A 23,211-nucleotide genomic window follows, 5' to 3' on the forward strand; every position below is an offset into this window, starting at 1 on the left:
CTTTTTTCTCCAACTCTCGAAAGAAAAGAGAAAAAATGTCTACATACTCCCCTTTCAGGATTTTTTCCCTAGTTGCGGGCAACAAGTGGTCCCCTAAAGGCAAGGCAACATCCCCAAAGGGCAAAGATGTAAAAGGAACCATCCCATAAGGAGAAGGTGTGCCCATAAGAGAACCTGCCATACCAAGGTGCCTGTCATGGGTGCTGGGGGCCCTGCAGAAAAGCCGAGCCTGCAGAAGAAACTGTGCCCCTGCCACCTGCACCAGTGCCCCTGCCTCCTGCTGTAGAAGATCCAAGCCCCCCTGCCTCGCCCTCTCGGGTGGCTCGTGTGCGTGATCGCCTTCGTCAGGACCTCAGGGATCCCTGAGCCCTGAGTTTTGAAAGGATTCTGGCCCTTCTAGGAGTGAGGGTGCTTGAGTCTCAGCAGGATCCTGGCTGCCCTCTGAGTCAGCAATTAACCCAAATGGGCAACAGACAGCAGAGGGCTGTATAGCTGTGGGCTTTGAGAGAAGGCTTTGTGGAAGCAACTAGTCACTTACCTGATGTTCTAACATCCACTCAGGCTTCTGACTTTGGCTTCTGGACCCCCTGACTCTGGCATTGACTTCTGGATCCCCTGACTTCGGCTTCTGAACCTCTGACCTACGATACCTGGACTGTGATTCGGTTTTGGCGCTTTGGACCCTCCTTGCTACGCAGCTACAGACCTTGGACTGCCCCTGGACTTCGCCTGGCCTTGCCCCAGCCCGTGACAGTGCTCTACACCCGGGCAAGCTCTGCAAGGATCACATTGCCCACCAGGCCAAACCCAATTTGAACAGGACCCCGACCCAGAGGAAGCAGGCACCCCCAGACTCACAGCAGGAATACCCTGCCCGGCCAACAAGGCAGGACCCCAGGGTCCCCATGGCCAAGCCTGCCCAGCACAAGCCTGCCAATTGTTCCCAGACTTACCTACAAATCCAGCAGGAACCATAGACCATCCAACTTCAGAGGTTCCAGCCGCTGACACTGCACCCACATCTGGACCGCTGGGACCAACATCCCTGTTGGCTACAACTCCACCAGACCTGCCCTCAAGGATAGACAGCCTGGTTAGTATATTAGCTTGCAGCCCCCCCAGAGGCCCTATCCTCCACCCCTCCTGGAGAGGGAATGCCTGATGCCTGCTCCAAAGCCCGCAACCTGCACATAATATTGGCATCACCCGCTACATCGCCTTCCTCGTCAGACGAGGATAACGGGGGTGGGGGCCTCTTAGCAGGAGCCCTGAGTGCCTTAGGCACTGGCTTCTTGCCCTTGGACCTGCCAGACCCCTTACCACCTGACATTTTCGCAGGCACAATAGCACCCTCAAGATGGCCGCTCACAAGTGCTCTCTAAAATGGCTGCCTCCCCACCTACAAGAAAGGGACTTAAAATGGCCGACTCCACTCCTCCTACAAGAAGGGGACCTAAAATGGCTGACTCCACTCCTCCTACAAGAAGGGGACTTAAAATGGCCGACTCCACTGCACCCTCACAAAAGAAAGGCAGCCCCAGCAACCAAAGCCACCCTATACCCCCCTGGGACTCAGACCTACCACCCCAAATCCCCTTCACCAAGAAAGGGAGAGGGCAGACCACCCCAGGCTTGACCAGAAAACACTAATCCCTACTCCCCAGCAGACCACCCCAGCTCAAGGAAACCACTCAGCTACAGGAAAAAAGACCTTAAAATTATCTTTTTATTTTTCTTTTCTTGTTTGCTTGGGAAAAGAAGGATATACAATTCAGCAGAAAGAAAAGGATTTTAAAAGGATGCATGTTTTGGGTAAGACTTTGGAAACTCCAAGAGGAGGTAGCTTGGGGTAGGGTAGAACCCAGTAAGAATCTGATTGATACAGGTCTCTAAAGTGGCCATTTCTTCACCCAAGAAAACTAATCTAAAAATGTACTGTAATTCTGGGGTCTCCAGGAACCAGCTGGAGAACAACATTCATGTGAGTTTTCATTTCTTTTTCTTTCTTTCTCCCTTGGGATTCTGGCTCAATATTCCTGGGTACAACTAAAACACTTTCCTTTTGTACTTCTGCTCTAACCATTTATGACTTTCCAAAAACCTTTAACAGTCCTCACCTTTTAACTTATGGCAGTCAGTACCCTTTCTTCACAATAAATCTTTGCTTTCACACACACACACTTCTCCCTTTCCTTCACCATAACATAGCTTAAACAAGACAAAACTTATACTTTCCATGCTTATTTATTTGTAAATACAAGATTTCTGATGCGGATGAAAACATTTATTGAAATTGGGGGGGGGGGGGCAGGAACCTCTTTATAAACTGGAATGAATGTACTGTGTACAAATGTATAGCAACCTTAGATGAATTATGTCCTGGTTGATCTTTTTCTAAGAGACAGTGAGAAAGAGAAAGTCTGATAATTGCAAGGGGGAGCGAGAAAGCTCGTAACAGTGAATGGATACATAGCACAGAGGTCTTGCTTTTGTAGAGGTTAGCAAGAGTTTTTTCTATCAAAGGAATTTTGGGGCAGAATGGTAAGAATTTTATGTAAGATCAGAGGCTATGAGGCCTGACAGAATGGGGGGGGGGAACTCAGGCTGGATGACGATACAAGTGAAGATCATTAAGGGTTTGCAAATGATTAATTTGCCATTTTACCCAACAAACTAGGGCACTTAAGCATAAGGCCAAAATAATCTAAAAAACAAGAATTATCACAATGATTGACAATTTCTCATTCCAGTCTCTTGCAGAGGAACAAACCATTTTTCAGTGATAGTTTTTATCTGATGGGAGAGATAGTCAGGTGGCCTAAATTTCCAGTCTTTGGATTTTTTTAGGTGTGGTTCAAATTGGGCTTTTTCTCTCTCAAAGTCAACTATAGAGAAAGAATGTGTCTGATCCACTGCTTCTGTTGTTGGAGGATCTAAGTTTGCACTCAAGTTTAAGATTTTTCCATCAAGGTTGTTTTGGGACTCTTATGGCAGAACTGCAGTGCTCATGAACATGGACGTTAAGTTTCTTTGTGGTTCTGCTGTATCCCTGTCTGTAAACTCACTGAAAGGAAAGCTAGGAGCACAAGGCTCTTTGCAAAAAGAAGGAATGGATTTTTCAGGGGTTACTTCAGTCAGATTTTCCTTGCTGCATGAAATGTCTGAGGCTATGGAAGTGAAAATGTGTATAGGCTCAAAAGGCTGGGTTTTCTTCTTGATTCTGTGATGTGGGAACTGAGGCACTGACTGTTTTCTCATTCCCATGAGAAGGAAGGGGATTTGAAGGTCCTGCAGCTTGCTCAGTTGCTGAGTCAGGGTGTAGGATGTTGAGTGCAACTCTAGTGTCAAAGGAGGAAGCAGGAAATTTATTCCCAGAGGTCCCAACGCCTGCCTTTACCTTTGGCCTTTCCCAGTCATCAGGCACAAGTTTGGTCACAACTCCTTGGGGGAAAAGCACGGGCCTTGGGCACCCCTAGCATAAATTTCCAGTCTCTAGGGTTTGTGCAGAAAGAGAATAAGTTTCTCTGGGGGAAGCAACAGGCTTGGACTTAGGTGCATTCCTCTGATATTCAAGTCAAAAAGAGCTGTTGCAAGCACAGATGTAGGTTGTTTATCAAACTGAGACATGCCTGCCCCTGAGCTCCGGAGCAGAAACCAAATTTTGTTTCTAAAATCCTCTAATCCTGGTTCCCAGTTGGCATGTGCTTCTCTATGAGTGGATGGTTTGTCTTATATATTAGTCCCTGTGTTGTAGTTCTGGAAACTGTCAGGGGTGCCCTGGCGATGGCAGGGGCTGTTGAAACCAGGACTCTGATTTGAGTCCCTCCAGTTTCTGCTACCTCCTCCATATCCATTTCACTCTTGGTTCCAGCCAGTGCGAGGCTGTGTGGGGCAGTAGCCTCCATCATTTCTATACTGGGAATGGGGACCATTGTTTGCATAGGTGACTGTTTGAATGGGTTCCAACTGTTTGGAGTCAGAATTTCGTCGGGGATTCCAGGTGGGTGCCTTAAGGGCTCCAGATTCTCGGAAAAGGTCAGCCACCTGTTTGATCTGAGTTGCTAATTCATTCCATGTGAATGCAGCAATATCTACAGGATCTAGAGTGAGTTTGGTCTGGGAATTGAGACCTACATGAAGCAGTCTTTTGAATTCGTCCTGGTCATAGTTAAGAACTCCTTGATTGTAGGGGATTTTCTCTGCAATAAGGGCAAGGAGTTTTTTGTGTGCCATATGATTCTGGGTTTTTCCCAGGATTTTGACATTCCATAACATAGAGCATGTCAGCAGTCTGTCCAGGCCAGACCAACTGCACAATTTCTTGCATCCATGGAATCATATTTAGGGAGGTTAGGTTTCGACTTTCTATCCCTGACTCAATGGCAGGAGCATCTATTCCAGAGGCACAAAGTCGTGCTAACTGGGTTAAGTCACTCCCATTGGCATTGGGATACAGGGTATGGACAGCAGTGAGCCAAGATATTCCTGTTTCTTTATTAAAGGGACCTAATTGATCAGCAATAGCTTTGACTTCTGTAGGTTTCCAGGGGACTCTTTCCTGGATCTCAGAATGCTCTGTGTGTCCATTGGCATAGCACTTGTCCATGGTTTTTACATTGACTGGATGCACAGGAACAGTATTGTCCCAATCAGGATAGTAAGGGGTTTTGGAGATGGCATCTTCTGGTAGGGCCTCTGAAGTAGTTGAATCTGGGAGATCAATTAAAGTCTCTGGGTGAACGGATGCAAGCAGAGCCCTCTGGAGTCCCAACTGCTGTTTTAGGCACTCGATTTCTTTCTGGCATGCCTCATGATTTACTTTGAGGCATTGAGTCTTGGCTTGTGTTGCCAAGTATTTGGGCAGCTTGGTGGGCTTGGGCAAGCTGTTTCTTTAAAAGAGCAACCTCCTGTTCAGCAGATTCTGCTCTGGTTACTGCTTCTTCCAATTTCTGCTTCATATTCTGTGATTTAAAAGTTTTTATTAGTTTTCTAGAAATTAAGGGTAGAGGGGATAAGAAATTGTAATTACAAATCAATCTTAGTCTGCATATAGTATACTTTCATAAAGTACACATCTGCATCTAATATACTTTCTTAGAATACATAAATTGTCACACATTATCTCTTAACTTTACATCGTCAACCTTTTGATATTTTTATATTGTAAATCTTCTTATTAAAATATCTATTCAAATTGACATTTCCAACAAAGGCAATCTTATAATACAGAATACAGAAGAAAGGAGATAGTTCACACCAAAGAATCTTAAGAGTCTTGAGTATCTAGCCAAGTATAGAATTTCAACCAGTATTTTCTTGCTTCTTCCTTAGATTTCCCAGCCAGCAGCTGGGATAAGTAGTCCAGTTCTGCTATTTCCAGAATTTTTCCCACCAAGTCCATTGTCGTGGGAATCTCCTGAAGCTTCCATCTCTGTGCCAGAAAAATCCTGGCCGCTGTGCTAATATGCACCAAGTGTCTCATCTCTTTGGGATAGTCCTCAGGAAATATATTCAATAAAAGTAGTTCTGGTTTGAATTGAATCTGTCTTCATAATCTTCTGTAATAGTCCATGAACCATTTTCCAATAGTCTTTCACCATCTCACATGTCCATCACATGTGATAGAAAAAACCCACCTGTTTAGTACATTTCCAACATTTGTTAGACATATTAGTATATATCCTACACAGTTTCTGTGGAGTCATGTACCATCTATAATACATCTTATACAAATTTTCTTTAAAGGTTATTGACTTGGTTAATTTAATGTTGAATTTCCACAACCTTTCCCATTCTTCTAACATAATATTATGACCCAAGTTTTTCACCCATTGGACCTCATCTTGCATCTTCATCTGTAGTAGGTATGCATATAGTTTAGAGATTAGCTTTTCTTGAGGACCTAGCAAGATTTTGTCAAATGGATATTGCTTTGTATTGAAGCCTATCATTTTGTCTTTAGCATACCTAGATTCAACTTGCATTCTCAACCACCAACTCATTTTAATGTCCATGTTTTCTAGGTCTTCTCTGGTTTTCAGCATATCTGTAACTCTGATTAGGTTTTAAAAGATTTTGAGGAGTGAATGCTTCCACTGGGGATACCCATCTTGGAATTTTCTGGTAAATTCTCATTTTTAACCATGACCATGTGAGGTACAAAGATTTCCGGAACCAATGATTCTAAAAGTAAGAATGCTCTTCAAGTCTTTGATACCATAAATACACATGCCAGCCCAAATTAAGATTGTGTCCCTCTAGCAACAATTGTCTCTTGTCATTCAATAGTATCCAGTCTCTTACCCACAGCAGCACAGAAACTTTATAATACAGTTGCTATTCTTCCCATCAAGGATAAATTCAAATCATGCCATTTTCCAGATCTTTTTTAATCTCTTTGAGTAGTTTTTCATAATTGTCCATTTCTCAACTACTGCATTTGTTTGAGATGAGTGCACCTAAATATTTGATTCTTTTCTCGTACAAAACCCCTGATTGTTGAAGAAATTGGGTTTGTTCTATCGTCATGTTCTTTGTCAAAAAATTTGTTTTATGGTAGTTGATCTTCAGTCCTGCCCAGTAACCAAATTGGTTAATCTTGTTTTAAGAGTCAATTGAATCTATTGGTTGCTCTAGTATAAAAACCAAGTCATCCACAAAGGCTCTCAGTTTATATTGTTCACCTTTTACCACCGCTTCCTTAATACTTGCATCTTCTCTTATCTGATTATTCAGTATCTCTAAGCATAAAATAAAGAGGAGTGGTGACAATGGGCAACCTTGTCTTGTACCCTTTTGGATAACAATTGCTTCTGTTAATTCACCGTTCACCATCACCCTTGCTCTGTGGGAGGAGTATATTGATTCTATTGCTCTCAAGAAATTTTCACCACATTCCATTACTTTCAGTTGTTGCAGCATAAATTGCCAACGAACATTATCAAAAGTCTCCTCATCTTCCAAACAAATTAATGCCAATTGTTTCTCTGGATGGGTCTCATAATATTCCAATATATTGCAAACTGTTCTAACATTGTCTTTCAAATATCTTCTAGGGAGAAATCCCGCCTGGTCTTGATGTATTGTGGACTGTAAAACTTTCTTCAGGCTTTGTGCCAATATTGCTGCAAAAATTTTATAATCCACATTTAAAAGAGAGATTGGGCGATAATTTTTTATATCTCTCAAATCTGCACCTTCTTTTAGAATTAAAGATATTGTAGCTTCTTGCCATGAAGCTGGTATTTGGGCTTCGTCTTGAATCCTTTCAAGGAGACGTTTGAATGGTAACAGTAAGGACTCCTCATAAGCGTTATAAAATTCTGCAGGCAATCCATCCGGACCCAGGGCTTTACCATTCTTTTGAGATGCCATTGTGTCTCCCAGTTCCCTTATTGTTATCGGTTCATTTAAATTTTTTTGTTGTTCTGTAAATTTATTAAGATTATTTTGGTTAATATATTCTTCTAAATCTGCCTTATGAACTTGTTTATCTTCATATAATTTTCTATAAAATTGTTCCATGATTTGGCATATCTCCTGTCTTTGAACTTTCTCTTTGTTATTCTCGTCTTTCAAAACCAGTATTATTCTTTTGGCATTCTCTTTTCTCATTCTATAGGTCAACCACCTTACCCGTTTATTGGCATCTAGTACCTTTAAGGTTTTGTTGGTCTCTGCTGTCTGTTTTCTGTTCTTTAGAAGCTCTTGTTTGATCTCTGCCATCTGCTCTCCTATATTATCTACTTTACCAGTCAGCTGCGCTATGGCATTTAGCAGGGTATTTTGCATCTCTTTCATATCTCCCTGCAAGGTCGTAAATTTCCCTGGACCAGATGAGCTGGGTGACGGGATTGGTGGTTTACCTTCTCGATTATCTTTTTTTTTATTGTTTCTTTAAAGCCAATTGCAGCTTTATTTTCCATCCTTATTAATATATTTGCACTCACAGCCACAGGATCCTTATACTGCCTCTTAAAAATTTGTTTTAGAACTCAGTATATTCCTGTGCATATTAGATAAGCTAGTATCTGCCAAACAATACCAATATTATACCGATTTTAGGAAAACAACTTTCTAGCTACTATCAACAATTCACCAAACCCAAAACAATGATAAAACTTATAATAAGATCTTTTTAGTACAACATCCTTAGTGCTACCTAGCCCAAACAGTTCAACAAACAGAAACAGTTCACTGTGACGTCACTTCTAACGATGGTAGCTCAATAAAATTCAGGTCCTAACAAACTCATCCAACTGCTCCAGGTTATAAATTGTAATCCAGGGCTGGATGCCCCATTTATAATCCACAGGTGAGATCAAAAATTGAAAATTAAACAAACAGCCCAAGAAAAAAAATAATAAAAAATAGAATAAACCAGAACAAATTAATTCAGATGTTCCCAGAACAATAATAACAAAAATAAAAAAACTCCAAGTATGATATGGAAACCAGGAAAACATGGGAAAAATAAATATAAAAACAAAAAGCCAATATTCAAACCATATAAAAAATAGGACCAAACTTAAAGGGTTATATCCATAACATCCACCATTAGAAGTTAATAATCCACTTTAGAAGTTTGCACAGGTATTCTTTCTTCAGCCAGACCTTTGAATCTTTAGGATCACTTTTCCCAGATAATCCTCTGGCCAGTGTTTGATGACACATATTCCATGTGGTTGTAGGACCTATTTGGATCCTATTTGCAGACCACGTAACCGTCTAGAGGCATGACCCTGCGAGATGTTGAGAAAGAAGGTTGCCTGCGTCACCTTGTCCAAGGTACCAGACTAGTCCTTCGAGGGAGAAGGGGCCCAGGCATAACAATAGGAAAGACAGCACACTGTGCTATATTGAGGACTATAGTGTGTCTAGTATGAGCCCAGTAACTACTACATTCTTGGGTACTCTGCAGAGGAGTGTTTCAGTCGTCTCCTACAAATAAACTTTTGACAGGTGAACACATAGAGAAGGAAGCATGGCTACTAGAACTGCATCACCAGCCATAGTTTACAGAAGTACAGAATTCCAAGAGCCTCTCCCAAGTAAAAGAGCCCAGTGACACAGAATGTTAAAGCTGCAGTACTGCAATCCTAAGCTCTGCTCACGACCTGAGTTTGATCCTCGGTGGAAGCTGGGTTTTCAGGTAGCTGGCTCGAGGTTGACTCAGCCTTCCATCCTTTCAAGGTTGGTAAAATGAGCACCCAGCTTGCTGGGGAGAAAGCGTAGATGACTGGGGAAGGCAATGGAAACCACCCCGTAAAAAGTCTGCTGTGAAAATGTTGTTAAAGCAACGTCACCTCAGAGTTGGAAATGACTGGTGCTTGCACAGGGGACCTTTCCTTTTCCTCCCAAGTAAAAGTTCAGAACCGAAGGAGAATAATGCTCTGAAGAGCAGGCTTTTTGCTCTTCGAACACTCATATTAGGACAGCAAGAAGAGAAAACAGAAGAAAACATCCACAGGAGGCAATTGTATAATTCTGCCCCCTTCCCAAAACTCTCTGGGGACAAAAGCTCACTGAGGGGAAAAACAGGATGGGATGGTTTGAATCCCTCCAAAAGAGAAGCTGATAAGACAAACATATTTTGGCCACCAATAAGCTGATTAGTTGCAAAATATGAGGATAAAGCAGGACTAAAACCCACACCTCACATAAACTAGAGTATTCTTCTAATCACCCACCAACCTGGGCACACAGGAAAACTGCTGCCTGTTACCACATGTAACCATAGAGCTACTCTGTTCTGTCCAACAGAACTTTCTAGCTATCCCCTTTCCTGCTAGCTTGTGATCTAAGCTTACCAGATTTAGGCAATCTAGTGCTTCAAGTCCAAACCCCAGTTGCCACTCTTCACTCCAGCAGGAACAAACATGAGAAATCAGAAGTTACATCAAACAACATCTCCAAATCTCTGGGGGTTTTTACTATAGAGATTGATGAATTCCTAGATTGTCACAACATTACCTCCAGGTGTAATCAGAAGTGACTTCATAGCAATGCTGCACCCTCCACCACCCATTTTTGCCCCTACTGAAGTGAAGAGCCCAGCTGGCAAACCTAATGTGATCAGCTACTCCCCAGACCCAGAAATAAAGAAAAATCCATGACAAATTACTAATACAATTCCAATCACTCACACAATCCGTACTCAATTCTTGTAATATTGAATAAGTAGTAAATAGAAGTCATATAAGCCACATTCAACTCACAATTATTTTACAAGTCACTAAGCTTCAAGACAAGTTTTACAGTGACAATGTGCTAGTGCAAAAGTTTGGAAAGTCCTCTGGACACATTCAAAGTTGTAAGTAGACATCCTAGGAGACCCGACATGGATAGCCAGCGTATTCTGCACGTTTCAATGAGACCACATCTTCATCAAGGAGGGGTAGACTGGACAGTCCACCAGGCATTCAATAATAATTTTCAACAGAGTATCCAGCACAGTGCCTTATCAATTGAGAAAATCTCAAGAGAGATAAAGTGTTTGAAGGATCAAGTGTTTGAAGAGTAGGTGCAAGGCACCAGTAATAAGATGACATGAAGGGGGCAGGGTTGAGCAGGGAAGCCAATATAACTGAACACCCTCCGCCTCAACCAAAGGCCTGGTGGAACAACTCTGTTTTGCAGTCCCTGTGGAACTGTAATAAGTCCTGCAGGACCCTGATCTCACTTGGTAGAGATTTCCATCCGGCTGGAGCCAGAGCCAAAAAACTCCTGACCCTGGCTGAGGCTAAGCAGATGTCTGTGGGGGTGGGGACCACCAGAAGATGCTGTTCATAAGAGCTCAAGGCTTGGTGGGTAACATATAGGGAGAATCGGTCCTGCAGAAATGATGGTCCCAGCTTGCATAGGACTTCGAAGGTTAATACTATAACCTTGAAACTGATACAGTACTCAACCAGCAGCCAATGCAACTGGCAAAGCACTGGCTGCATGTGTGCCCACAAAAATGACCCAGTAGGCAGGCGCACCACCACATTTTGAACTAGCTGAAGTTTCTGGAGCAGGGTCAAAGACTGTCCTGTGTAGAACAAATTGCAGTGGTCCAACCAGGAGGTGACCATTGCTAAGTTAGGGTGGGTGGGAGAGATAGAAAACCAGTTGCCTGACCAGTCAACGATGATAAAAAGCTGTTCTAGTAACATTCATGATCTGGGCCTCCATTGAAAGGGAAGCACCCTGCATCACTCCTAAGCTCCTCACCATTGGTGTAGGCACCAATGGTGCCCCTCCAAGGACTGGGAGATGGATGCCTGACCCCATTCCTCCATGGCTCAGGCACAGGACCTCTGCCTTTGATTAATTCAGTTTCAGTTGACTCTGACACAGCCAGCCAGCCAGCCAGCCATGGACTCTAATGCCCTGGTCAAAATATCTGGGGTGGAGTCCATTCATCCATCAACAAATATAGGTGGGCATCATCAGGGTACTGGTGCTCAACCCAAACCCCCAGATCAGCTGGGCAAGTGGACACACATAGATGTTGAATAATATCAGGGAGAGGACTGCCCCTTGAGGAACACTGCATACCATTGGGTAATGTGGCAAAACTCTCTCCCCAAGTGCCACCATCTGTCCCCAACCATGGAGAAAGGGGTCAAGCCACTGCAAGTCAATCTCCATTATCCCTGTGTTGGTGAGGTGGTTGGTCATAAGATCATAATCAGCCATGTCAAACACTGCGGTCAAATCAAGTAGGAACAGTAATGTACACAAAAGCTTACATTCTGAATAAAGGTTTGTTGGTCTTAAAGGTGATACTTGACTCCTGCTTTGTTCTACACAATATGTGTGAAAGAGCCACAGGTGGCTCTCAAGCTGCAGTTTGGCCACTGCTGGTATATAGGTCCTTCAGATACCTCTTGTTATCTCAGAGCTTATTAGATCATAAGATGTAACATTAGGGATAGTACTAAAGCAAATACAGTTCTCAGTATACCATGTTGCCATAACTGCAATCCTATCACAATTAAGAGTAGTAGATGACCTGCAACGGCATCTGGACCGGGGCGGTTCGGCGGTACTGATGTTGTTGGACCTATCGGCAGCGTTCGATACGGTCGACCATCGGTTACTTGCCCGCCGCCTCGCCGATGCGGGGATCCAGGGGTTGGCCTTGCAATGGCTTTCCTCTTTCCTTGAAGGTCGGGGACAGAGGGTCGCGATTGGGGATGAGCTGTCCCGGAGGCACACGCTTGACTGCGGGGTGCCTCAGGGTGCGGTTCTTTCCCCGATGTTATTTAACATCTATATGCGTCCCCTCGCCCAGATTGCCCAAAGGTATGGGCTGGGTTGTCACCAATATGCTGATGACACCCAGCTCTATCTGCTCATGGGCGGCCGGCCGGTCTCCGCCCCACAAGACCTGGACCGGGCGTTACAGGCTGTGGCTGGGTGGCTCAAACGGAGCGGGCTGAGGCTAAATCCAGCGAAGACAGAGGTCCTTTGCTTGGGCCGTCGCGGCCCGGGAGGGGAAATACCCCTTCTGGTTTTTGACGGTGCTCCACTGACGGCGGCGCACAGGGTCAAGAGCCTGGGGGTACTTCTGGAGCCTTCTTTAACTATGGAGGCCCAGATAGCAGCCACTGCCAAGTCTGCATTCTTCCACCTTAGGCGGGCAAGGCAGCTGGCTCCCTTCCTGGAACGCGACGATCTAGCAACGGTGATCCATGCTACGGTCACCTCGAGATTGGACTACTGCAATGCCCTCTACATGGGGCTGCCCCTGTGTCGAACCCGGAAATTGCAGCTGGTGCAGAACGCCGCCGCCCAGCTGTTATTGGGGCTCCCAAGATGGGAGCACATTCAGCCGGGACTTCGGGCTCTGCACTGGCTGCCAATACCCTACCGAGTTCGGTACAAGGTGCTGGTTATTACCTTTAAAGCCCTATATTGTCTAGGACCTGCCTACCTAAGGGACCGTCTCTCCCCGCATGTTCCCCAGAGAGCACTGCGATCGGGATCTCAAAATCTTTTGGTTGTCCCCGGGCCAAAGGAGGCCCGCTTGAAGATCACAAGGGACCGGGCCTTCTCTGTAATGGCTCCATTTTGGTGGAACCAGCTGCCGGAGGAGGTAAGGGCCCTGCGGGATCTTACTCAATTCCGCAGGGCCTGTAAGACAACCCTCTTCCGGCTGGCCCACAACTAACCGGCCTTGTATCCTTGTATCCCGACTACTGAATATCGAATATGGAACATCGAAATGTTGAAGACAGTATACCGAATCAGTATTTGAATTTGAATAGAGTGTAGCTTTACGACCGCTGTCTGATTTTAACGACATGTACATTTATAACAAACATTGGATTTTAATTATTTAATGAAATGTTAATTTTATAGTGTAATTTATTTTTATGTTAGTTTTACATATGTTGTAAGCCGCCCTGAGCCACTCGATGGGAAGGGCGGGATATAAATCCCAGATAAATAAATAAAAGAGTAGTGGAATGACTGTGTGTTTGTGATTTGCCTAGCAAATGGAAGCCATTGCTTGTGCTACTACTGCAGCTACCAGTTGGTGAGACTGAACAGTACATTTTTTAAAAATTCATAAGGGCTAATTTGACAATGAGATGGTAGCATAAAATATGTCTTTAAAAAGTACTTAAGTATTTTATCATTAAAAGTCTGGTGAACTAATAACACTGTAACATAAAATACTATTTTCAAAGCATTCATGTTGGGGATCTTTTGAGACATGATATAGTTATATCTCTATTCTTTTAACAGGCACAGTGTTTACGTTATGCCCAGAACTGGCATAGTATGATTCACAAAGACAAAGACCAAAACCTAACATTGGAGGAAATAGATGAAATTTGGGGACCACATGTAAGGAAAAATGTATTGTATGGTATCATTAGTAAAATCAATGAACTATGAACCTGCTTTTTATGCTACCGTTAAACTATTAATACTAATAAGAACAAGAGAGACAAAACATTCAGATGGCAATCCTGAAATTATAATCCTACAGGTAGAGGGGACCTGTAAGGATTTGTGGAGGGCATTCCATGTTCCTCTCCCCCGCTATTTCTTCTTTCCCTTTCTTAAAAGCTCCAATAGCCTATCCCCTTCTCCTACATCCTTCTCTCCTTTCCATACACCAGCCAACCTACCTTTATTTGCCCCTGCCTTCAGCTTTCCCTCTCTCCTAGCAGTCTTTTCCTGGGGTTTGAACTTGACTCAGCAGAGTGTGGGATTTCAACTTGGCTCTCCCAGATCTGGCATAGTATGATTCACAAAGACAAAGACCAAAACCTAACATTGGAGGAAATAGATGAAATTTGGGGACCACATGTAAGGAAACTTCAACACCACATGTTCTGAAACTTCAACACCACCACCACGCTGGCTTTCTTAGGGTGGCTGCTGTTGAACAATAGAAAGCAGGGTAAGATGTACCATGCCAGCAGAGCCAGGTCAGTTACATGGTGGGGAACCTAAAGGTCTTGCGGATGGTACCTTATTTTTTCCTGTATCCCTTCTCCATGCTATTGCCATCTTCCCTTCTCTTGACAACCCTCATTTCCTTACCTTTCCTTGCTTCCTTTTCTCCTCATTCAGCAAGCAACTTCCCTTGTATTGACCCCATCTTAAGCTATATTTAGCCAGACTGAGGACCCAAAGTAGCTTACATCATTTTTCTTTCATCCATTTTATCTACACAATAGTGTGGTGTTGATTAGGCTGTGAGTATGTGACTAGCCCAAAGTCACCCAGTGAGCATCCACAGCAGATTGTGGGATTTGAACATGGCTCTCCCAGATCCTGTTCTGAAACTTCAACACCACCACCACTGGCTTTCATAGAGCCATATTGCTGAACAATAGAAAGCAGACAGGCCTAGATAAGTCATGCAAGTTGCACGGTAGCAAGTCTCCTGGTGTTTGCCGCCAAGTTTGGCAGCAAAAGATTTCTTCCTCTAAATCGGCAAAAGATTTCTACCTCAAAATCAAAAAGGGCCCTGCATCTCCTGCTGTCCTTTACTAACAGAAACCAAGGCTTGAAGACTGACAATACATTGTGGTTGCCCAGCAACATCCGCTGAAGGTATCAATTTCTTAAAGTGACAAGCACTCCTTTTATCATTTGGGAGGTTTAAAAAAAACATTCTTTTTTTTATTTAAGGTTTTCTGTCCACATGAGGCTCTTTCAGGCTTGTAGAAAGAACTGGCTTATCTGTTCATGGCCCTTATCTCTGGATTCATGTACTCACAGGTCTGGCCATGTTAAGAGGCCCATGGGGCTCTTTTCTCCTCCTCCCCCCTCTTGTCCTCACACTTTGAAGCTCTGAGGTTGCTGAAGATCCCAGTTCCTTCTTCCTTGTCTTTGCAGGCTGAAGTAGGAAGCAGTTCTGGGCTTGCAAAGCTGCAAAGGAAATGTGGAATGGACTTTCTATTAAGGTCTATAGACTACTCTGGGAGTATATCTGGGCATAGACATTATAATATAGTGGGTTCAATGCAATGAAGAGGCGAAGTGGTAGTGATCATAACTCTTTATTAGATACAGCATAGTATAGGGCTGCACTAAAGGCTGGATAACGGGGCCAACTATATACAATTCAGGGTTCCCATGCAAACACGTTATTGGATCATTCAAACCAGCAGGGAGCCCCTGATTGGAGCAGGGCAGCAGAGATTTGGATCCCACTGCCCATTGTTCCCAAGTTCCCAAACTCAGTTCTTATGGCTCCAATGAGCCTGGTAGGAACACCCATAGTAGTCTTCACTTTAGTCTGTATACACAACAAACACCTTAATGGAAAATCGATCTCTTGTTTTCCTTGGAGCTTTATCTGTGCTGTAATGTATTTTAATGGGGTGGAGCTCAATTTCACTTTTCAGTGTTTATACTCTTTGCTGGAGTTGTGTGACCTTGCAAATAAAGGGTTGATGCTTTGATCCAGCATGCCTCTGCTGAATAGGCTGTAGAACTGGTGCCTAGTGAGTACTCTAACCTGAAAACCCACAGCCAAAGGTGAATATTACACTGGAGAGCCATTGCCAATCTGATTAGAACTGAGGGCAGGGGGAGAAGCTTGCAATGCCCAGCCATTTCATACTTTCCTAAGCCCAGAGCATTTTATGGTTTTGGTTTATATTGTTTAGTTTCTGCTATGATACTTGTGCTTTTTCTTGATGTTTTATTTTTAAAACTGCATTGCCAAATCCCACTATTCCCCCACCTTTCCATTTTAAACAAAACCGTTTTAAGCTTAAAAAAATCTTTAATTGTGTTTGTCTGTATCCTTTATAAAGTTTATATCTCCACTATCTGGCATTACATTTTATGATATGCATGGCCTGGCCCCACAAAGTCCCATTTATGACAGATCTGGCTCTCATAACAAATGAATTCGACACCCCTGATATAATTGTTGGTCCCTAAAGTATGTTGATGTTATATGGGGTGGATGTTTTGTTACAAGCAGAACTGTATGTTAAGGCTTCAAGTTCAAAGATTACATACTTGGCTACAGGTTTTTAATCTTTTTGAGATATTAAGAGGCAGTTCTGTCTTTACTTTTGCAATCCAGCTAAAATTTTATTACATTTTATCAAACTGCAGAAATGCCTTTTTGAATTCTTTTCTTGTCTTATAGGTTTGCTACTTCTAATAAGATTCTCCAGTTCACGGCTGTATGTTGGGACATTTTTGGAGTTCTTCCACTAAATGCACCACCATCTCCTCCTCCTTCACCAGAGCAGTTGATAGCCACTGCCAATCATCTGCTGCTAGATGCCTTCCTTCCTTTATACCTGCCCCAGTCCTTGTCACTATGGGCTTGGCTTTGCAAATAAACACCTGTCTACTTCCTTCCAAGTGAGCAAACTGCAGCAGCAGTGATCAGTTGCTAGCCAGAATCAGAACAAAGAAAAGCAAGAGGCTGCTGTTGCTGCTCCCAAATGCCAGCTCTGCTTGCTTACTCAATTGAGGAATGGTGGCAGCAAGCAACAGTAACAGCCAACATCCCATGGACAGTGGATGGGGAGGATGAGCCACCATTCAGTATCACAAGGAACTCTTTCATTTCATTTATATTCCTCCTTTGTCCTCATATGGGGACCAAAAGTGGCTCTTTAAAAAAAATGCAATGATAGAAAACAAATGAACAGAACATGAGGCTTCTAAATCTGTCATCTCTTCCCTGGGCTCTGCACTGTGTTAGAGCATCCAGGGAAGGAGAAGTCAACATGCCTTCCCTCTCTGCCTTCCCTTCCCTGGGTGCCCCACCACAGCAAAGCCCCTGGGGAAGGGAAGGGGAGGCATATCACCCCCCTTCCACTGGTCAGTTTCACTCCCCCGCTGTTAGGTTTAAATGGTCCAAACATAACAGCTGATTAGCGAGGAGTGAAACTCTTCATTATACCCTGTTAGTGAGAGGCTTCTAAATGCAGGTTGCAATTTTGCACTATCTGGCTAGGGGTGTGCAAGAAAATTTTTTTGATTGAATTTGGATTTGGGTGGTTTGGACATGAAAATATTCTGTATTTCCAAATATCCCCGAAGCCAGTATCAGTATTGTGCGGATATTTGGGTCTTTATTCAGGAAACCAAATACATTCAGCTCCATTATACTCTATGGCAGTGGTGGCGAACCTATGGCACGTGTGACAGAAGGGGGACTCAGAGCCCTATCTGTGGGCAAGCGCACCATCACCTGTCAGGGAGGAGGAAGAGCAGGCGGCAGGCAAGTGAGCGAGCAAAGGAAGTGGCGCTCCTGTCCTGGCTGGTGGAGGAGTCGGCTTGGGGCTCTTTAGCTTGGAGAAACGTCGACTACGGGGTGACATGATAAAGGTTTACAAGATAATGCATGGGATGGAGAAGGTAGAGAAAGAAGTACTTTTCTCCCTTTCTCACAATATAAGAACTCGTGGGCATTCGATGAAATTGCTGAGCAGTCAGGTTAAAACGGATAAAAGGAAGTACTTCTTCACCCAGAGGGTAATTAACATGTGGAATTCACTGCCACAGGAGGTGGTGGCGGCTACAAGCATAGATAGCTTCAAGAGGGGCTTAGATAAAAATATGGAGCAGAGTTCCATCAGTAGCTATTAGCCACAGTGTGTATTCATATATAATTTTTTTGGCCACTGTGTGACACAGTGTTGGACTGGATGGGCCATTGGCCTGATACAACATGGCTTCTCTTATGTTCTTATGTTCTAATGGGGGAGGGAGCACTGAAGCTGCCTTCTGACCACTTGCCTCCCCCCCTCCCCGTGGGACCTGGTCCCTCCACCTCCTTCCTCACAGGGTGCCAACATTCCCGCCGGGAGGAGGGGCTGCCAGAGCCTCTGAGGTGGCACCAGTGCTCACCCTCCACTGGTCTTTCGGACTCACCTGCACTGTGGCAACCTGGTGCTGGCAAGAGGGGGCGTCGCCCGGGGAGCTGCTGTGTGCGCATACAAATAGCAGCCGAGCAAGTGCTGCCGGCGTTGTAGCCAGGAAGGGATCACCTTGTTTTCTTCCAAAAGAGAACGAGCAAGCAACTAAACTCGGGAGCCGCATGTGTCTCTTCTATCCCTCTCCTGTGGCTCTCCAAGTCTTGGCTCCCCCCCATCTCTTTCCTGGTTTGAAAGCGGTTTCTCACTCTCTTTCTTCAGAGAGATCGAGAGAGATAGTTAGTTGGGTGGGCGGGGGGAGAACAGCTAAGCCCTGCCCCTGGCTCCTAGCAGCCCTTAGCTGGGGTAGGATGAGCTGGGGGCTGCAAGTACTGCCTCTACTTGCTGCTGCCATCAGAGCCAGAAAGATAAGTTTCGGGGGCGGGGGAGGAGGATGGGGCTCAGGTGGGAATCAAGCAGGGTTCCCTCTAAGCTGCGCTGCGCTAGGGTTAAGGCAGGAGAGAGGGAGGTGACTAGCTGGCTCCCCCATGTTATCTACCCTCCTTCCCCCTCCATGGACTCCGCAGCCGCTCCTGAAGCAGGAGAGAAAAGCCTGCTGTGTTTTGAGGAGGCTCCTTTTCCTTTCCTTCTGCTTTGGGTGGGCGAAAGACATCTGCAGACCCCGCACCTCCGCGTATGTGTGTGTGTGTGTGTGAGAGAGAGAGAGACAGAGTGATAGTGAAGTCTGGTCCAATACCTGAACGAGCAGGGGGAGAACACTTCTGAGAAAATAGTTCTCAGTTTAACCCAGACTAAGAACCAGATAACAGTTAACAGAGTATTCCTTCATCTGATGATGTGTGCATGCACACAAAAGCTTACATTCTGAATAAAACTTGGTTGGTCTTAAGGTGCCACTGAACTCCAACTTTTTTCTACTGCTTCAAACCAACATGGCTGCCTACCTGGATCTGTCAGCAGGGAAAGTGTAATGTACTGAGTGACGAGACGTGTTGAAGGCAACATACTTTATTTGCGGGTACATCACAAGAGAGGGAAATGCGGGCCGGGTCCCACTATATATATACACCCCCAGAACAACCTTCCGTCTGGCCAGGTCCAATCCTGGCCAGTCAAACTTCCAGCCACAGATCTTGATTGGCGGGGTAGTTTTGCGCGCTACATCGAGCGACCAGTGGACTTTCTCTGTCACCTCTGTAGCGTTGCTGTGCAGTAACTTCTGGACCGCATTGCAAGACACAACACTCCTCCCCCCCTAGTTCAAGACACATAGTCCTTCAAGTAAGCTGGCACCCTGCGCTCCCTGCTTGTCCTCCTCGGGGTTATTTGGGGTGTTGGAGCAGCCGCCGGGGATGGGGTTTCCTCTCGGGGACTTGACACCGGCAGAGGGTGGTCCAACTCTTGTTGCTGTTCTGGAACCTCCATTCTTGGTGGGTCGCGCCCTCCGCTGTGTTGCTCTTCCGCTCGCGTGGTTGGCAGGATCAGAACCCTCAGAGCCGCTTCCGGGGGTGTTGCGGCTACCTCTCCCCCGCTCGCCGCTTCCCCAATCGCTGTTGGTTCTTCCGGCAAGGTGCGGCGGCACAGCTGGTCAATATGCCTCCTTAGGATCTGACCCCCCCCTTGGACGAGATCTCGTATGAGCGGGATCCCGTCACCCGAAGCACCCGGCCGGCAACCTACTCCGGGCCGCTTGCGAAATTCTTTGCATAGACCGGATCCCCTGGAAAGAACCTCCACGCCGCTTCCCTGATGTTGGGGGAACTGCGGAAGTCGGTAGCCCTGTCGGGATGTAGCCTAACCTTGTGATCAATTTCCTCCCCATTAGTAATTCGGCAGGGCTTGACCCAGTGACGGGGTTGGGGGTGATCCTGTTATCAAATAGGAAGGCTGCCAGGCAGTGGTCCCAGTCGCCCTGTACGATACGACCCAGGGCCTCTTTGGTGGTGCACACCATGCACTCTGCTTGGCCATTGGTGGCTGGATGGAAGGGGGCGGACCGAATGTGCTGAATGAGATATCTATTCAAGAACTCCCGGAATTCCCAAGAGGTGAAAGCGGTCTCATTGTCCGTGACCAGGGTATCGGGGATTCCATGTGTGCAAAAGACCCTTCACAGAGCTTGGACCGCTGCTGCTGTGGAGGTGGAGGCTACAGGGACCACCTCTAACCACTTGGTGTATGCATCGACCAAGATGAAGAATATTTGGCCCTGGTATGGCCCCGCAAAATCTAAGTGAAGCCGGGACCATGGCCTCCAGTTGGACTCCCAGCGGTGTATGGGGGTGCTAGGCGGATCGGGCTGGGACTCTTGGCAGGGTTGGCACCTTCTCACCCACCCCTCTATCTCGTCGTCCATACCTGGCCACCATACGTAACTGCATGCCAGGGCCTTCATCTGCACTATCCCCGGGTGTGTTTCGTGTAAAGCTTCTAACACTTGCTTCTGCAGTGGGGGGGGGGGGGAACCACGACCCTGCTACCCCAGAGTATGCACCCCTTGTGTGTGGACAGCTCATCTCTGCATGATAAAAACGCCCTGAGTTCTGTGTCCAGTTTGCCCGTGGGCCACCCCCTTCCCACCCATTCCAAAACACGTGCAAGTATACGGTCCCTCCCCATGGCCAGAGCCACCTCAGCGGCATGGAGGGGCCACTCGGGCAGTCTCCATAAGCATCACATGGAGGGCAGGGGCAGGATCTGGGTCTGTCGAGGGTAGCAGCAGGTGGCTGAGGGCGTCAGTGTGCCCCATAGCTTTGCCCGGGCGGTGAACCAGGGTGTATGTGTACGAGTTTAGAAACTGGTTCCACCTCAGGACGCGCTGTGATAAAATTTGCAGGGTCTGGCAGTCTGGGGCAAGGAGGCCCAGGAGCAGCTTGTGGTCTGTGGCAATCGTGCACGCCCGCCACAATTGCCAAGGCCTCCTTGTCGATCTGAGCGTAGTTGCACTCTGCGGGGGTCAGGGTTCTCGAATAATAGGCCACTGGAACCTCCCTTCCGTTGGGGAGTTGGTGCCCCAGGACTGCGCCCACCCCGTACAGGGAAGCATCACAAGGCAAAATCAGTGATAGGGCTTCATCAAAATGGTGAAGCACCGCGTTGGAAACAAGGAGGTCTTTGACTGCCTGAAAAGTGGCGGCCTGCTGCTTTCCCCAGACCCACGGGGCGTGTTTATCGAGTAGCCTGTGGAGGGGTTCCGCTATGGCCGCTTTGTGGGGCAAAAATGAATGATAAAAATTTAATAATCCCAAGAAACTTTGTAGCTCCGCCTTGCACGTGGGGGTCGGGGCATGGACTATGGCCCTGGTCTTGTCCTCTGTTGGGTGGATTCCCACGGCATCTACCGCAAAGCCCAAGAACTCCACCCTTGTCACCCCTAGTGAACACTTTTCCTTTTTTACTTTCAGACTCGCCGTCTGGAAGCGGTGGAGCACCTCTCTCAGGCGGCTGCTGAACTCCTCCGCGTCCAGGGCAGCAATCAGAACGTCATCAAAGAATGGTTGCACTCGGGGGATCCCTTTGAGAAGAGAGTCCATTATGCTCTGAAAGATCCCCGGAGCTACACTAACCCCAAATTGCACCCGAAATGCTCCCCTGTGGGTCACAATAGTTTGAGCCTCTGCTGTCTTGGCGTCTACCAAGAGTTACTGGTACGCCTGGGCCAGGTCTAATTTTCCAAAAACCTTGGAGCCAGCTAGGGCCACCAGGACGTGGCTGACCACCGGAACGGGGTATGGATTGTCCTGGAGCGTTTATTGATAGTGCACTTGTAGTCAGCGCATATTTGCACATCCCCGTTCGGCTTTACTGGCATGACTATGGGTGTTTCTCAGGCAGCATAGGATACTAGTTCCAGCACTCCCTGGGCCGTGAGTCGGTCCAGCTTTGCTTCTATTTTAGGTTTTAGTGCGAACGCAACTCATCTGGCCTTCAGTCTTATCGGTCTAACGAGGGGATCGAGATGTAGGGTGATGGGTGGCCCCTTGTAACTCCCCAGGGACCCATCAAACACTTTGGGGGATTCCCTGCATCTGCTGCACCCCCACTATTTGAATACCTAGCGGACGAAACCAGGCCAGTCCCAGTAATGTGGTGAGCTGGCTCTTTACTATGAGAATGTCCAGTGGCCCCCTGAAGTTCTTACGCTCTACCCGTACCATGGCCCAGCCCAACACGTGCATGGGGTTTTTTTTTTTGAAGTCCCGTAGTATAAAATCAGCCGGTCTCAAATTGAACCAGCGCCGGGGGCACAGTTTTCTTAGGGTCTCCTCCGAAATTATAGAGATGGAGGAGCCCGAGTCCAACTCCATTTGGCATGCAGTGCCCTCAATAAGGACCGACAGTCTGACCTTGTCGGGGTGGTAAGGGGCAAGTTCATTACCTGCAGGCTAGTTGATGCTGTCATATGGGTCATAGTGAGCAGTCTGGCATCTGCGATTGGCCTTGGCCCAGCAAGCCCGCACAATGTGGCCCACCTTTCCGAAGTTCCTGCAGTCCATGTTGCGATAGGGACAGTCCCATCTCTCGTGGGGATCTCCACAGCTGGCACACTTGCTGTTGGCCGGTCTCTCTGTTGCTCGTTGCCGCGTGGTTGCTCTCAGTCCTATTCCTTGTTGGCGGTGGAGCTGGTGGGCCTCTTCATCCTCTGGGTCGCCCGGCGCCATCTCTTCCTGGTGGACTGTCTCCTCGCAGGTTGTTGTACTCTTTGGTGGTTCTTTCGAACGCAGTCGCTTCACTGAAAGCTTGTTGAAGGGTGAGCTCCTCCTTCGTGAAGAGCTTTTGCTGTAGACTTTCGTCTCGGAGGCCCCAGACGAATCGGTCTCTCAGGGCCTCCTCCCGTTTGTCGAATCCA

General features: G+C 46.3%; 1 protein-coding gene across 1 annotated transcript in view; it reads left to right on the forward strand.

Annotated features, from left to right (window-relative positions):
- Positions 1-23,211, forward strand: part of LOC132574270 (cation channel sperm-associated auxiliary subunit epsilon-like) — a 115,172-nt gene that overhangs the window by 59,959 nt on the left and 32,002 nt on the right. The window contains exons 8-9 of the mRNA XM_060242661.1: positions 13,741-13,842; positions 14,152-14,310. Coding sequence (XP_060098644.1) covers positions 13,741-13,842; positions 14,152-14,310 — 261 coding nt within the window. The remainder of the gene's footprint in view (positions 1-13,740; positions 13,843-14,151; positions 14,311-23,211) is intronic.

The sequence above is a fragment of the Heteronotia binoei genome, chromosome 1, assembly GCF_032191835.1.
Source record: "Heteronotia binoei isolate CCM8104 ecotype False Entrance Well chromosome 1, APGP_CSIRO_Hbin_v1, whole genome shotgun sequence".
Taxonomy (NCBI): Eukaryota; Metazoa; Chordata; class Lepidosauria; order Squamata; family Gekkonidae; genus Heteronotia; species Heteronotia binoei.